The sequence below is a fragment of the Xiphophorus hellerii genome, chromosome 16 (assembly GCF_003331165.1).
Source record: "Xiphophorus hellerii strain 12219 chromosome 16, Xiphophorus_hellerii-4.1, whole genome shotgun sequence".
NCBI classification, from domain to species: Eukaryota; Metazoa; Chordata; class Actinopteri; order Cyprinodontiformes; family Poeciliidae; genus Xiphophorus; species Xiphophorus hellerii.
Genome location: NC_045687.1, coordinates 16,877,973 through 16,893,001, shown reverse-complemented (window position 1 = coordinate 16,893,001; position 15,029 = coordinate 16,877,973). Strand labels below are relative to the sequence as shown.

Sequence of the window (15,029 nt, the reverse complement as noted above, 5' to 3'; positions counted from 1 at the left end):
GCACTAATCCACCTCAACTGCTTTTGTTGCTTCATTCTACCTGTTTTTCCAGGATGATCAGAAAGTTGAACAGAGAGACGTTGAACTCCGGAATATGATCCTTACCCATTATGATTGATGGAAGACACGGTTTGAACTATTTCCACTTTTCCATTGAAGAATAGCTCAAACTTATTCAGATTGGATAGAGAGCATCTGTCATCACCGATTCTCAAATCTTAATATAAATGATCTTTTGGATTTCAAATGAGTCTGTCTCCTACACCCACATGAACATACTTTGATCTAAACCACTCTGGCTGACTGCTTAGGTTAATTTTCCTGCCGGAACATGTGGTCTCATGGGTCTGTCCAGCGTTACACTCCTGAAGAAAATGTACATTTAATTTCAGCGGACCACAGCACCTTCTACCACATGTTTGCTGTGTCCCCTCCATGGCTTGTAACTGGAAATTAGCAGGCAGCAACAATATGGCTTCCTTTCAACAACAAGTTTCTTCTTGCCCCTCTTTCCTCTACAGAGGGCAGATACATAGAGTATGACTAATAGATGTCCTGTCAGCACACTTCAGAAAGCAATTGTTTGCACTACATTTGATTTAGGAGCACCAAAGTAAAAAGGGGCGAATACAAATACATAGCACACTTTTATTTTATTTTTTTACTTGTATGTGTACATTTTGAAAATCATGCATCATTTTCATTCATTTGTGCTATTCCTCCCCACACAAGATCCCAAATAAATTACATTGAAGTTTGTGGTTGCACATGTAAATATGTGGAAAAATGTTAAACAATTTGAAGATCTGCATTGCAAAGCATGAATGGGTTGCTATAAAACTGGAACGATACAAAGTACAAATGTGTGTTAAACATTGACCCAGTCTTTGATAGTGAACAAGATAAGAAAACACGAGACTCTAGTTTGATGATCAATGCAACTGTACGTCTGAAATGTCTAAGCAAAAGGAGCACTTCAAGTCAGCTCTAGCCCAGCTGATTTATGGGTAGGTATTATGTAATAGAGGCCCACAAGGAACATTATTCAAAAGTCTAACAGTATGTACAATATAGGCAGAAAATACTATACTATGCATACTGCCTCTGGAGGTACTCAAGGACAACACATCATTTTGGCGTGATCAGAGTCTTGCAAGAGTGAACATTTGTGAATAGCTTTGGACTGGACTTTTGTTGTGTTCCATCTACAGTCTGGGATCTGGGAGTAATATCGAACCAACTTAGTAATTTTCCATTTCAAAGTTTAAAAATTATTTGCCGCTACCTGCCCAGTATATGTATCCCAGCTTTGAACATATTTTCGTGTCTTGAATCATACAAAGAGAGGATAGTAATTTTATGACAGGTTACAGGATGATAATAAAGAAAGACAATAATTGTAAATCTTCCAGGGAGAAGGGATGGACAGGTCAGGAGGCTATAAAATCAGAGTTGTTTTACTAGAGAGTATATGACTGCAATTTAAAAGGCAATTTTTTTAAGCAAATAACTTCTACGTCTGGTGGGAGCTGAAGAGATTTTAAGATTTGCAGCAAAATGTCATCTATGTCATCTTCTATAGGTCATTAGTGGAAAGGTCAGCCAGCTGTTGCAACATAAGAATCAGCAAATCAAAGGCATCCCAGGACGTCTTCCAGACCTCTCAGCTTCTCAGGATTATGTCCAAATCTCCTGAGGGGGCTTTTAGTTACTTTGGCCTCATTCGCTGTAACACCTGGTGACCTGAGGTCAGTTATAGTTGTGTTTACATTCACAAACTCAAGGGTTTTTTTTGTTTACAAAAAAATAATAAATCTGCGTGTTTGTGTCTATTTGTTATTGTGAACTTGTATTAGATGTCCTGTACAGTTAGAGCATGTGTTTTTGTCAGTGCTGTGAGGGTCCTTAAAGGGGTTACAACTTATAACTCAAACTTCTGCATTTCGCTACTACTTAATTATTTATGTGTGTGGATGTATCAATGTGTCCTTGGTCAAGTTCTTCATACACACATTTGCTTATACTTCTCAAGCACAAAAATATTAACTTAATTTTGGTCAACAGATGACAACTTCATGCAACAATTACTTTTTTTAAGAAAGAAAATGGTTGCAAAATTTTGAATTTGCTATGGACTTTGTTAAGCTATATGGGGCTAAAATTATTTGCACAAGATCAAGAGGAACATACACCCCAACAAATGTCCCTTGGCAGAATAGACCCTGTATGTTGACAAGCTTCTGCGGTAATTCTGGACAAATTTTTGGCCAGTCATCCAGATAGAATTGTTTTAAATTGGTTGCTTTCTTGTCTGTCTTTAAGCATATGTTGAACCTTTAGAGAGACATTTTCTAAAATCCAATTCTGATATGATTTTGGGTGAATGTTCCTGTTGGAGAAACCATTTTTGTCCAAGTTTTAACCACCTCGTGTTTGAACTGAGGTGTACTTATCATGAAAACATGGGATTTGAGTTTTAAACATTTTTAACTTCTAATAATTGCTCCGCTTTGTTTTTTCCTATTTATAAATTTGTCCTTACTGTACAGTATCTTATATATTTTGCCTTTGTGTGAATACGCATGGTTCTGCTTACCTCAACTTGCTATTATGACGCCTGAATTCCCTCACAGTGGGACAATAAAGGATATTATTTTCTTCTGTTGAATAGGAAATTTATTTAGGCTGTTTAGAAAATCAGTTTAGCTCATGTTTTTGAACTGTTGGAGGAAGCTGGAATACCTGGAGAGAACCCACACCTTTACAGGGAAACTCCAACAAAAGGAAACATGCAAATTCCATGCAGAAGATCTGAGGTTGGGATTTGAACTCAGGGCATTCAAGAACTCAGTTATGCCACAACTGAGGCATAACTGTGCCTCAGTTTTGTGCAACAGTGAAAAAACACAAAGGAAGCAAGCTTCCAACACAAAAATCTGCTGTCATTTAGAGGAGTATCATATTTTGCAAGATAATCTGTGACCTAAATCACGTTTTCAGACTTCTTGAGAAATAATAGTTGCAGAAGGTAGGGAAGTGTTTGTCAGTAAAAACAATCCTTTCCCACCAAATTACTGGTCAAAGAACGTTAAAGCTTCTACGACTCTGCCTTGATGGTCGGTTTTATCTGTTTTACTGAGCTGTTGTTAGAGGCTCTGCCTCTCTGTTATCTTCTGCTTTGCTTTAATGATGCTGCAAAGACATAATTTTGTCTTCATTATCTTTTCTCCGAACATGAACATCAGAGAATAGAAGCCTGGTTATACCCTCTTCCAGCCCATTAGGCAACTCTCTTCCCGACTTAATAAATTTCAGTGGGATCTGAAAAAAAAAGCTTTTAACAATATACTCACCACTTTTATGTTCATAAATGTGACAGAAATGTTGCTTCTGGAAAATTTCTGATTCGGTAATGAGTCACTGTTTATGAGGTTTAAAATGAGTTTAAAGGTCTTTTGAACACACTTTAAAAAAAAAATCTAATCCATTGTTTTTAAACTCTGGGATCTTGGTGGCTTTTTATTAATAATCATTTCTTATGCCAATAGTTGTGATTGTTATTATTGCTTTTCTATTATCATCGTGTCAGATTAGATATTTGGTTTAAAAGTGATTTTGATTTGGTTTTACATGAAATTTCAGGCTTACAAACCAGCAGTTACTTACATACAGTGGAAAACCAGAATCTCCTCAAACGCATTTAAAGCTTGAAGCGGTGTTTCACAACGTGATCAATAAAAACAGTAGCTGTACTTTGCTGCCACCCTCTGGAACATCGTGGAAGCAGGCTCAAAGAATGAAGTATTTCTGCACCATTTGGCAAAATAATAACATATGTTTAGATATAAGGGAAGAATTAATCTGGTTAATTTAACAATTAGACAACACATTACGATACAGTGATTCAGCACAGGTTGTCTTCTTGCATGCTCTTAACCTGGAGACTTATTATTAGTTGCAAATCCCACATTTTAATACAAACACAGAACTGATTTATTGTCCTACTAGAAAGACTTCTTTTGTCACAACTTATAAGAAGACATCCCTGTCCACTTACACTTTGTGATTTTACAACCTAATGACACTGAAAGCATCTAAAATATATGTTGATACTTTCAGAGTCATTCTGTTGTAGAAATTCAATGTAATTATCCAATTTAAAAAGCTTTAAAAGTTGTATTTTATAAGTAAAATGTTAACTGACTCGTCATTTTTAGCTAAAGTTAGTTAGAGGCCTTGTGGAAGGTCAAAAGACTCTTATAGTTTAATGACTCTGAATAAAACTATATTAAAATGTGTTGTTAAAACTAACACTTTTTTAGCCTAAATTGTTTTTCCCCTCACTCAATACTCGAATTCATTATTTTTGTTTTAGAATTCTCTCATGAAGGATTGCATTAATCCAATGAAATATTCACAGATTTTAATGTGATTTACATATCTTTATGTAAAAAAAACATATCTTTACATAAAGATAAACAAACATCATGTGGATGGTATTTGTTTATCTTATTTGCTCTGTCGTACAGAAATAATGTGAAATCGTAAATATTAAATGTAAAAAAGTAAAATGCTTGTAGTTTTAGTTCTTCACACAGCACTGGTTTTGTATCAAAATGCTATCCAGTCGTTTACATACACACTGCAACGCGTAGCCAGCAATTTTGACCCAGTGACCACCCCGTAGTTCTCAAATGTGGATCGCTGTCAGGTTACCATGCAACCTGATAGACCATAGGCTGGATCATTTGTCTTTTCGCGAGTAATACATGCAATTAGACACGCTAACTTAATTGTATTTATTTCCCTTCTGTATTTAGTCACGTTTGTGTCCCACACCGAGCTTTTTTTTTCTCGAATAAATTAGCTCTCTTACTGCAGACGCTAGTGTGCGGCAGTTAGCTAGCCGTCGTTAAAAAAGCTAAACATTCCTGTTTTGTCGGGTTAAAATAAAGTGGCGTTACTGACTGTTACTTTCTGTGACATACAAACACCGAGCTTCCAGAATGAATGTCGCTAAAAGTGGCTACCGTGTGTTTTCTGCAAACTCCTCCGTGGCTTGCACAGAGTTGGCTAAGAAGATAACAGAGTGAGTACTCCGAAGCACTAGTTAATGTTTAGCTATACTCACTTGTATTCAGATACTGAGGTGTGTTCGGGTGTAACTACTAACTGACACAAATGAAGGGATATTAAAAGAGGCAGAGCAGGTTCAAGTGATTTGTCATTCACAGTGTGTTGTAGTCACGAATAAATTAACAGTGCTAGAAATTCAGCATAATCCTGAGATTACAAAATTGTTTGAAAAGTGCATGCAAAGGTATGCTTTTGTTTTGCAGGAGGTTGGGTGTTGAGCTGGGAAAATCTGTCGTCTTTCAGGAATCTAATAGAGGTAAGAAAAAAAAATCGAAAATCCCCCACTCAGGTGAGTGATGTCTGATTTATTTATATCTGTGCACATTTTATTTATTCCCTGCCCTCTTTAAGTTGGCTGTAAATTGAAATTGAGTCAAATTCACAAATTGAATCAAGTAGCTCATTTGCAAAACTTAAACAGGTATGAGATGTTATTTTTCAGGGTTAGCAGCTATAAGGTGGTCATCGCTTACTTTGACCACCTCTAGTCTTTTCCCCTCAAATACTAAGAAAGCATATGCAAAGGTTTGAATGTTTTTTTTTTTTGTAATGCTGCGTTAATGGCCTGAAAGTTGAGAAGGCTTTTATTACCATCGCATCATTTTACACAGAAAAATAACACAGTTCTCTAAGGATTATAAACAATGTATTTTCTTTTTCATGCTTCCCAAACAAGGAGTTATCTTTTGACTTATAAAGATCATCAAACATGTACCTTACTTTTATTTATATATATTTCCCATTTTGAAGAGTGGTTAAGATAAATGTCTTTCTTTTGAGTAATCATCTAATCTAATCATCTAGACAATTTGATTTTTCAGCCCATATTTTAAAGATAAAAATATTTACCATGTCATTATCACGCAACACTGAACTTTCAATTTATTTGAAGACTTTTTACATATCCTGAGCAGGACACCGAATAAATTAGTATTTTACTTGTTCACATGCTTTGATTATGTATATTAAAACTAAATAAAATGCAGGCTTTTGAAGTTGATTTAAAGTTTAAGAAATTATAGTTAGAAATGTCAGTATTTCAATTCATATGATAAATTGAACCTTTATTTACAATAAGCAAATGTTCCAACATAAAGTACTAATTGTTTATATAGCATTTGTTTATTGTTAGCTTGTAGCTAAAATTGCTGTTTGTGTAAAATGACATTTTCCTCCCTTCATATAGAGACAAGAGTGGATGTGAAAGAGTCGGTACGTGGGCAGACCATCTTCATTATCCAAACCATACCAAGGTGAGTACAGAAAACTTGTTCATTTTTATCGCAGCTGGATTTTTTTCTAACCCAAATCTTTTAACTATCTCTTCTTTATTTTTCTATAACCAGAGATGTTAACACAGCCATCATGGAGCTCCTTGTTATGGCTTATGCTCTTAAGACTTCCTGTGCGAAGAACATCATTGGAGTTATTCCTTACTTCCCCTATAGCAAGCAGTGCAAAATGAGGAAGAGGGGCTCCATAGTTTGTAAACTGTTAGCTTCAATGCTGGCTAAAGCAGGTAAAGAGATCAAAGCAAAACTGAACAGCATAATTTTAAAAAAGACTCTCTAATTAACATTTTATTTTTGTGTCAATAAGGATTGACACATATCATCACCATGGATTTGCATCAGAAAGAGATCCAAGGCTTTTTCAGCTTTCCGGTGGATAATCTGCGAGCCTCCCCGTTTTTGATTCAGTACATACAAGAAGAGGTGGTTGTTGTGTTTGTGTCTTCATCTTATGACATTAATTGAAACAATAATTGAAGCAAACAGAGTTTGGAAGAATTGATAACACCTTCTTTCCTTTATTCGGACAGATTCCTGATTACAGAAATGCTATAATTGTGGCAAAGTCCCCTGCTGCAGCTAAAAGGTATCAGATATTAGGCAACATTACATTGATTTTACATTGAAATCACAGTAGAGGCCTAGTTTATCCTTTTATCTATTTTTTTACCTATTTGAAGTATTCACAGGTTGTCTCCTGTCTTTGCAGGGCTCAATCCTTTGCAGAACGTCTCCGACTGGGTCTGGCTGTGATCCACGGCGAGGCCCAATGTGCCGAGTCGGACATGGCCGATGGAAGACACTCCCCGCCATGTGTGCGCAACACCACAGGGCACACAGGACTGGAGCTACCTAGTGAGATCCTGGTCTTTCTTTGTTTAGATCCTTACTTTATCCAAAATTTCACAAATAATATGTGTCCCATGTTGTTGTTTTGTTGTTACATGACTTTTTATTCATCAGTTTTCCAAAGTTTTAACATTTAAACACATGCTGTGACTTGTTAGATAAGAAGAATGTATTTTCTTGACCACAAACTATTACAGACATTACGAACCAAAATCGAATGTAGCATCATTAATGCAGCCTTGTTTACCTTTCTGTGACACGTTGAAATGTCTGCATTGAAAGGGTCTTTAACAGTCTAATACAACTTCTAGATGTGCTAACCTCTTTTGAGCTGATGATTGTGCTGTTTCTCACTCATACCATTACTCATACTCAAAGTAATTGAGTTTATGTCATTGCATGACCTCACAGATACACTACTTCTACTCACAAAGCATCCGTAGCAATCTACCGATAATAAGGCCCCCACCTCACACTGGAATAAGATTATATTATGAAATGAAGAATCTGCCAAGTCTCAGAGTAATCTTCTGTGGCATATTCAAAATACAGTGTGCAGTATTACATGTGAAAATCAGTGTTTTGCGAAAGTGGACACACCTCCAAACTGTGTATACAACTTGGCTGATGAAGGTCTGAAGGAGGGTACGAGGTCCCTAGGTTTATAGTTTGAATGCAAATGTATTTGTTACATTTCAGTGAGAAGGCTGGGCATTATATTTAGTGATGAGAATGAGGAGTAAAAGTGCGTGCACAGGTTTATGGAGGTTTAAAATACAGTTATAAAATGGTTGCAATGTGTGTCATTAAAAAAATAACCAAACCTTAGATCCAATCAGTTCACAATGACAAACACTTATTTTTGGCTTTTACTCCTGAACGATACACACGCCAGGCAAAAAAATGACATGGTCATTGGTGAGCTAAAAGCTGTACATGTCAAAATGGATGAAAAACTCCTGGGGTTCTTTTAAGGCAAGACTGAAACTGCTGGTGGAGAAGCAGAAATCTTCTATATGTGTGATTTTAGTATAGATTGGGAGAATCTGTCCAGATGTGAAGGCTGTGGTGAAGTCCTGGATTTCCCATAATCCAGCTGGGTCCTAGCAATCTTTAAGGTCCCAGAGAAGTCTAATGTGGAGTGGGTCAAAACAACAAAATATTTAAAGAAACATTTCCTTCGCTTGTTTCCTGCCACATATTTGATCATTATGCATTAGCATCATCAAAAGAAAACCAAAATCAAATAAGTGTGTCATTGGCAAATGACTCCGATTGAATAGTCTCAGTACTTCTTTGTGTTCCCATGCTTAACTTTGAGATTATAAAATCCACTTCTACATTTTTTTAACAAACAAAAACTTTGTTCTAGACTTTTCAGTCAGTCTGCTTTATTAATATTATTTTTTAAATTGCTTTCAACCCAGATTTATTTATTTTTTTAAGTCTTGGCATACAGTGTGTATCATGTGTTATACTTGTGCATTTGTGTTAATGTGGTGTTTATTTGTCGACAATAGCAGGCAAACAACAAGCTCCGTTCCCTGGCATAGAGCTTCCAAGTACGACTTAAAGTTGATTTATATTTCCATGAAATGATTCCTCTTCAAATTCCACTTCAATTTGTGCATGCGAAGAAAAAAATGGGTTTGTCTTTGCATCTTGAGAAACATACAGTCTGGATTCACGAGGGGGAGTTGGTGGAATATTGACTCTCCAACTAATAGAGCTGACATTGTTGATTTTTACTTTTTTGTTGTTTTTTGTCCTATTGGCCGTTTGATCTCCACTTTTCTCCCAGCAGCATTTTGTGTGACGTGTTTGTCTTGAACTGAACAGACGTCATGTTTACTGCACCTTCGTATGATTCCAGACAGCTGCTTCTACAAGATGGCTTAAACTTTCTTTGTTTTGTGGTGCTCTAATTTTAGTTTCCTTAAATCAAACCGGAACTGCGTCAACTTTAAAAAAAAATTTGTGTTGTTTTTTTTGGTTTTTTTTCCGTTGGACTCATCTTGCCAATCAACACATGCTGCCATTTTTAAACCACTTTTAACCTGATTAACCTTGTGTCATGATTGCATGTAAGGAAACAATGAAGCATGCTTTAAGGATCTGTTATTAGAAAGTCAGTAGGAATGTAATGATTGACAGATTCCAGCATTTAATCTAGAACTGTCAACAAATGATGCATATTGGCAGATTTTATTAATTCTTTCTTAAAACAGTAAAAGTCTAACCAGACTTTTTTCAGGTTGTTACACGATGCAGCACAGTTGGATTTTGGTAAACTGTATTTTAATCACAATGTGGATTCTGCTGTTCTTGGTGTACATAGTGATTCCAGGTTTTCTCACACTTAGGGGCTGATTGAAATTCACTGTTCTGCAAGGCATGCTTTTCCTTTCTTTGCTTTCTAAAACTGTTCCTTCACAATCAGCTTGGCTTGCTGATTGTTTACCAGTTGATTGTTTCCTAAAAACCCCTCTGATTGCCTGCATTTACATGCACACCAGTATTTTGAAATGGTTTTTATGCATTTTGTTAGTTTTTGTAAAGATTTGTGGTAAATCTCATAGTAAATGAATAGTTGTTTTAAGACTCTTCCTCAAACATCAACCATGAATAATTTTAATGCCTTATTTTGCAGCTAGATTCGGATGTGTATGAGTTATATATGGACAGCTCTGTTCAGGATGTTTACATGGACTTATCACTAATATGAACATAATAATGCTTTCCACATCATACAACTTAAGTAATTTTTAAACATAATAATTGATTGCACAAGTTTGAAGGTATTTAGAAGTTTCTGTAATGAACATAGGGTCACCATTTTACAAAGATACGTACACCCCCACTGAATGTATTTATGTATTAAGAGACGTTTACGTATATAAATGTCTCTTTTTAGCAAGTTGCATTATAAGTATATATAAATATATTTTTTGAAGCATAATTCTGACTGGATATTTGAGCATTTTCTTAAAGTAAATTGTACACTTCATTTTAATTACTTGCGTTCCCAACACTGACATTTTTTGTTTTTCCAAACATAATCCTCTAATCTTTAGTGCACTGAGAGGAGCTTAAGGAAGAAAGAAAATCACCTTCTCAAAGCTCCAAATTGAATTTTAACTTTGCTTAAAGGTGCCGTATTTGTCAGGAAAACCATCCCATGTTAATGATCTCTATTATTTCTGATGAGAAGAATTATTTAAATATGCAGCCAGAAACGTGCTGATGGTTGAGGAGCAAAATGCAGTAAACGCATGAGTGTATGTAAACTTCTGACTGGACCTGTAGATATCATTGTGGATGTATGTATTCAGCAGATGAACTTCGATGAAGCCAGGATGTTCATACGTCGTCATAAGCTAAACAATTGCATGAGTGTATGTTTAGATTCTGTATTAAAAATGGTGAGCCAACTCATTGTGGCTCATAAAGCCAAACTAAGTGGAGCATAAAGATTGACTGTTTAAAATGTATTAAAACAATAATGTGACTAATGGGGGATGTGCATGGAAATGTAGGCTGTTTGCTGGCAGCGCTCAGATTTGACTGACCGGTTCAGAACATTGGCAAGTGTATATGAAGAATCTGTCATCAGTGCTTGCCACTGTTGGTGTGTGTTAAAACTGTCTGTTTGAGGACTGCCACTATAGACTGGGCCTGAAAGTGTGTGCGTGCGATGGGGTGTGTGTGTGTGGGTGAGTGTCTATAGAGGCTTTTTTTTTTTTTGGATTGGGTATCCTGGGCTGAAACTCCTTTTGTCATTTGACCCTTGCATGGCATGCTTTGCACTAGGCTAGCCTTCCAGCTTGATCTCCTAAAAGGTAGGAGGGGTAGAATGGAGGGGAGGGGGTACATGAACCAATGACTTTGATTAATTAATTGTCATTTTAGTTTAGCTTTACACTTTTAGAAATCAAATTTAGTAAAAAAAAAAAAAAACTATAAAAATTGGAGAGCTAGATTGCTCAAAAACCCTTTTCTCAACCCATTTTACCCAATCTACTTAGATTGAATCTTTGATTCCCCCCGCCCCCCTCCAAAAAAATTACTCTTAACTAAGTAATATGAGGTAACCCGATTTTCTTTCCATTTTAGTAATGATGGCCAAAGAGAAACCTCCGATTACGGTAGTTGGAGATGTCGGTGGAAGAATCGCCATAATAGTGGTAAGATTCTTCAGATGCAATATTAAGGTCTTTTGTACTTAGAATTTCTGAATATATGAATAGATGTTAATAGGGATGCACAGATATGAACATTTTGGGTGATAACCAATATGTAACAATATCATATATAATGTATATATTTCACTGTACTTTTGACATTGTATAAAGGCAACCACACCCATTATCCTGTGCTGCTCCTACCTGTCCCGCATCCTCCCAGGATGGAAATAAACACCAACTGTTAACACCAGCCCAGTTTTGCTTATCAGACCAATCCCAATATGTTAAAAAAAAATGACAAAAATCAACCAATACCGATGTTAATGTCAATACAACGTACATCTTTAGATGCTAAAATATGTGAACTCCCAATTACTGCAACCTCAAGGTGTTTTTTTGTGCTTATTTTTAAGGTGTTTTTATGTCACCCATTTGTGCCAGTGCACAATATGCTATGGTGCAGAGAAAATACTGATTGTAAAGAATTGAAAGGTCACTGTTTTCACAACCAGTTTGTAAATGTCATGCATGTGTAGATGAATCTGTGTTTTTAACTGTTTCCAAGAAAGACTGTATTGGCTGTGGCGGCTTCCTTTCCATGTGTGTTAGATCACAAGATTAGATCATTTGTGTTGTGATCCGGACTGTGGTGTGTGCCTTTCTGAAGCCTCTTTTCTGCCACCCTTGTTGATTTTGCTGCTACAGTGACTCCTCTTTCCTCTCCCTCCTTTTTCTTGGTGTCATTGGTTGCATTCTGTTGATTCTAACTGGGTGAGCAAGTTAAAATATTTTAACTACATTTGGAATTGTCTGCTGTTTTTCTGCTCAGGATGACATTATAGATGATGTAGGAGACTTTGTTGCTGCTGCAGAGATCCTGAAGGAGAGAGGGGCGTATAGGATCTACATCATGGCCACCCATGGTTTGCTTTCTGCAGATGCTCCTCGTCTCATAGAGGAATCACCTATCAATGTGGTGAGAATGTAGAACCTTACGCTTTTCAGATGTGTGCGCCTTGATTGTTTTTTCTTCTATTAAAATGTGTTGTACATGAGCTTAACTAAAGAAGATGGATGAGAACAAACTTCAGCTTTGGTTCTTTAGGAGAACAGTGTAGAACAGTTACTTCCTTTTAATGGGAACGCGATCTGAACTGTGTCACTCTGCGCACTTCTGTTACAACAAAGAGTTATTGTTTTCAGCAACGTCACTTTTATAAGCTGTCAGTTTCTGTTCCTAAAAGCTGCCAGGTGTTCAGAAAACAGTAGTTCCAGTGACATTGGAACATTTCTTGTTAACCAGACATTTCCCTGGTAGTCTGTATTTACAATGACTCTCGCAAGTTAACTATTCACAGAAGTTTTGTTTTTTTTTTACATTTTGTCATTTCACAACTGCAAACATCAGGTTAATTGATTGGCATTTAATGTGATAAACTAACACATTATTTTCAAAATATTTCACTAATAAGGCTACAGCACAATCACGTTTGTGAGACAGCAATTGAAATATTTCCATCAATTTATTTCAAATTGAGAACGTAGCCTGCTGTAAAAGCCGAGTGAACATGATCTGTTCTTGTGTGTTCAGGTGGTTGTGACAAACACAGTGCCCCACGAGGTGCAAAAGCTACAGTGTCCAAAAATCAAGACGGTGGACGTCAGCATGATATTAGCCGAGGCCATCCGCCGCATCCACAACGGGGAATCTATGGCCTACTTATTTCGCAATATTACAGTGGATGACTAAGGCGTGTCAGTGACAGACCCCTCTGCACCTTTACTAACAAAACGCTGTTCCTTGTGTTGTTTTTGAATGACATGCATACATGTATCCTGATTCAGTTAAAGAATTTCTCAAAAATCGACCAAATAATTTGTCTTCTTTCTAAAATGTGTTTGTTTTTTTGTTCTGTTTCTAAAAAAGAAAAGCCTTCAAATCCAAGGCAAGCACGCCTCTAAAAGAGCATATTTTGATGTTTTGAAATGAAAGGCGAGGATTGTATGAAGTGGCGTCGTTGCTAGCAGCTGTTCAGAAACATTGTGTACGGTAAGATTTCAATGGAGAAGTGATTACAAGATGTGGCCATCCTAGAAGTAGTGAAACTGAAGACAGGATGGGAATCTGTGTTTGACAGATGAGCGAGGTGCGACACCCGTTTCAGCCCCATCAGCCTCCTCTGTAATGTAAATGAAGTCCGTGCCAAAATCTTAAGAAGCCATACAGTGAGACATAAACGCATTCGAGTGACAGATAATGCGGCTCGTTTCTGTGTGGTGCTTCACCATACTATGTTGCATCATGCCTTCCATAGATCAGTTTTTGCACAAAGGTAAATCTGTTTATGGGAGAACAAAGAGGGTAGCGTTTACTTCAATTAAAAAAAGCAAAATACACATAATTTCATGTAAATCCCCCAAAAATATCTATATATTTATAATCTTAACTTTGGTGAATATTTTTTTCAGTTTTTCTTGCTCCAAACTGAAATACCAGTTGTGTTTTTGTCACACACTACAAAAGTTCATATTTTCACATTGAACTTAATCTGCAGAGAATAGATGGACATCTGCCTGCTGCTTTTAAATTTAACAGAGCATGTTGTGTTTAGCAAGAAAACCAAACAGACACGCCATTCTTTTTTTTTTTTTTTTTAGTGACTGCTTTTTCAGATTTTTCCAAATTATGTTACCTCATTATCTCACAGCACAGAAACCCCCAGGTCAGTTCCTTTTGGCTGTTCATACAGAATTGAATATTTAAAAATGGTCCCCTATTTCACTCGGCATTAGTTAAACCTAGTACTATACAAGTAAATTTTTTTTTTTCTGTGAAAACGTGCCCTGTGATCCATTCTTTTTTGGATTATTTATGTACTGAATTCTATGTTTTAGGATGGAGCCACATTCATTTCAGAAATACAGTGAATTTAGGCAAAAAAACAAAAGAAGTGAATTTTAGATGCTGGAGAGCTGTTTCACTTTGCTTACTTTTTGCTCAGGGAATATACTTTAGACGCCAATGCACATTTATTTGTTCCTGAGTTTTTCAGGCTGTGTACATTACCTGCTGCACGTGTTTGAATAAAATAATAGCATTTGGTGAAAATGTCTTCCACGCAGCAGCAACGTGATTTGGCAATGTGCTTTGATTAAAAAAAAAAAAAAAAAAGGCTTGATTGTTATTTTTTTTCCTTAAAATAATAATAGAAAGATATTTGAAAATGTTAAGCTGGTTTTTGTGTTAGCATGAATCTATGAAGTGACACTCCCATTTAAGCTCTAACTGCAGAGGTCTTGAATGCATTTGGTAACGTCTCGCCTGCATTTATGGTCCCAGGTTTCCTCTCCTTAGCCTTCTGTCTGACTTTGTAAATGTAGATGAAAATAAAATAGCTGCCTCTTTCTCTGGCTCCTTTCATGTAGTTATTTTCAGTTTAAATGCACTCATAATGCATTTTTCTATATTCATGGAAACTATTTTCCCAATTTCAATACTACTAAGAAATGAATTAAAGTGAGAAACATTTGCAGTGGATTTTCTCTCAACACATTGTCAGATGTGTTA

At 36.3% G+C, this 15,029-nt stretch overlaps 1 protein-coding gene across 2 annotated transcripts; it reads left to right on the top strand.

The window, feature by feature from the left end:
- Positions 1-4,672: 4,672 nt before the first annotated feature.
- On the top strand, positions 4,673-14,867 carry LOC116735586 (phosphoribosyl pyrophosphate synthase-associated protein 1). 2 transcript variants are annotated; one of them, XM_032587562.1, is made up of 11 exons: positions 4,673-5,089; positions 5,340-5,392; positions 6,323-6,389; positions 6,483-6,655; positions 6,736-6,851; positions 6,959-7,014; positions 7,138-7,283; positions 8,798-8,839; positions 11,391-11,461; positions 12,291-12,437; positions 13,053-14,867. In XM_032587562.1, exons 1-11 carry the CDS (start codon positions 5,007-5,009, stop codon positions 13,209-13,211), a joined length of 1,113 nt encoding a protein of 370 aa, XP_032443453.1. In that variant the 5' UTR covers positions 4,673-5,006; the 3' UTR covers positions 13,212-14,867. The 2 variants fall into 2 exon arrangements, with proteins under 2 accessions (XP_032443453.1, XP_032443454.1); XM_032587563.1 differs by lacking the exon at positions 8,798-8,839.
- The last annotated feature ends 162 nt before the right edge of the window (positions 14,868-15,029 follow it).

Coding starts and splice junctions, on each gene's coding strand:
- LOC116735586 (XM_032587562.1), top strand. CDS start 5,007: ATGAATGTCGCTAAAAGTGGCTACCGTGTGTTTTCTGCAAACTCCTCC. Junction 5,393..6,322: donor CTTTCAGGAATCTAATAGAG/GTAAGAAAAAAA, acceptor CCCTTCATATAG/AGACAAGAGTGGATGTGAAA. Junction 12,438..13,052: donor AGGAATCACCTATCAATGTG/GTGAGAATGTAG, acceptor TTGTGTGTTCAG/GTGGTTGTGACAAACACAGT.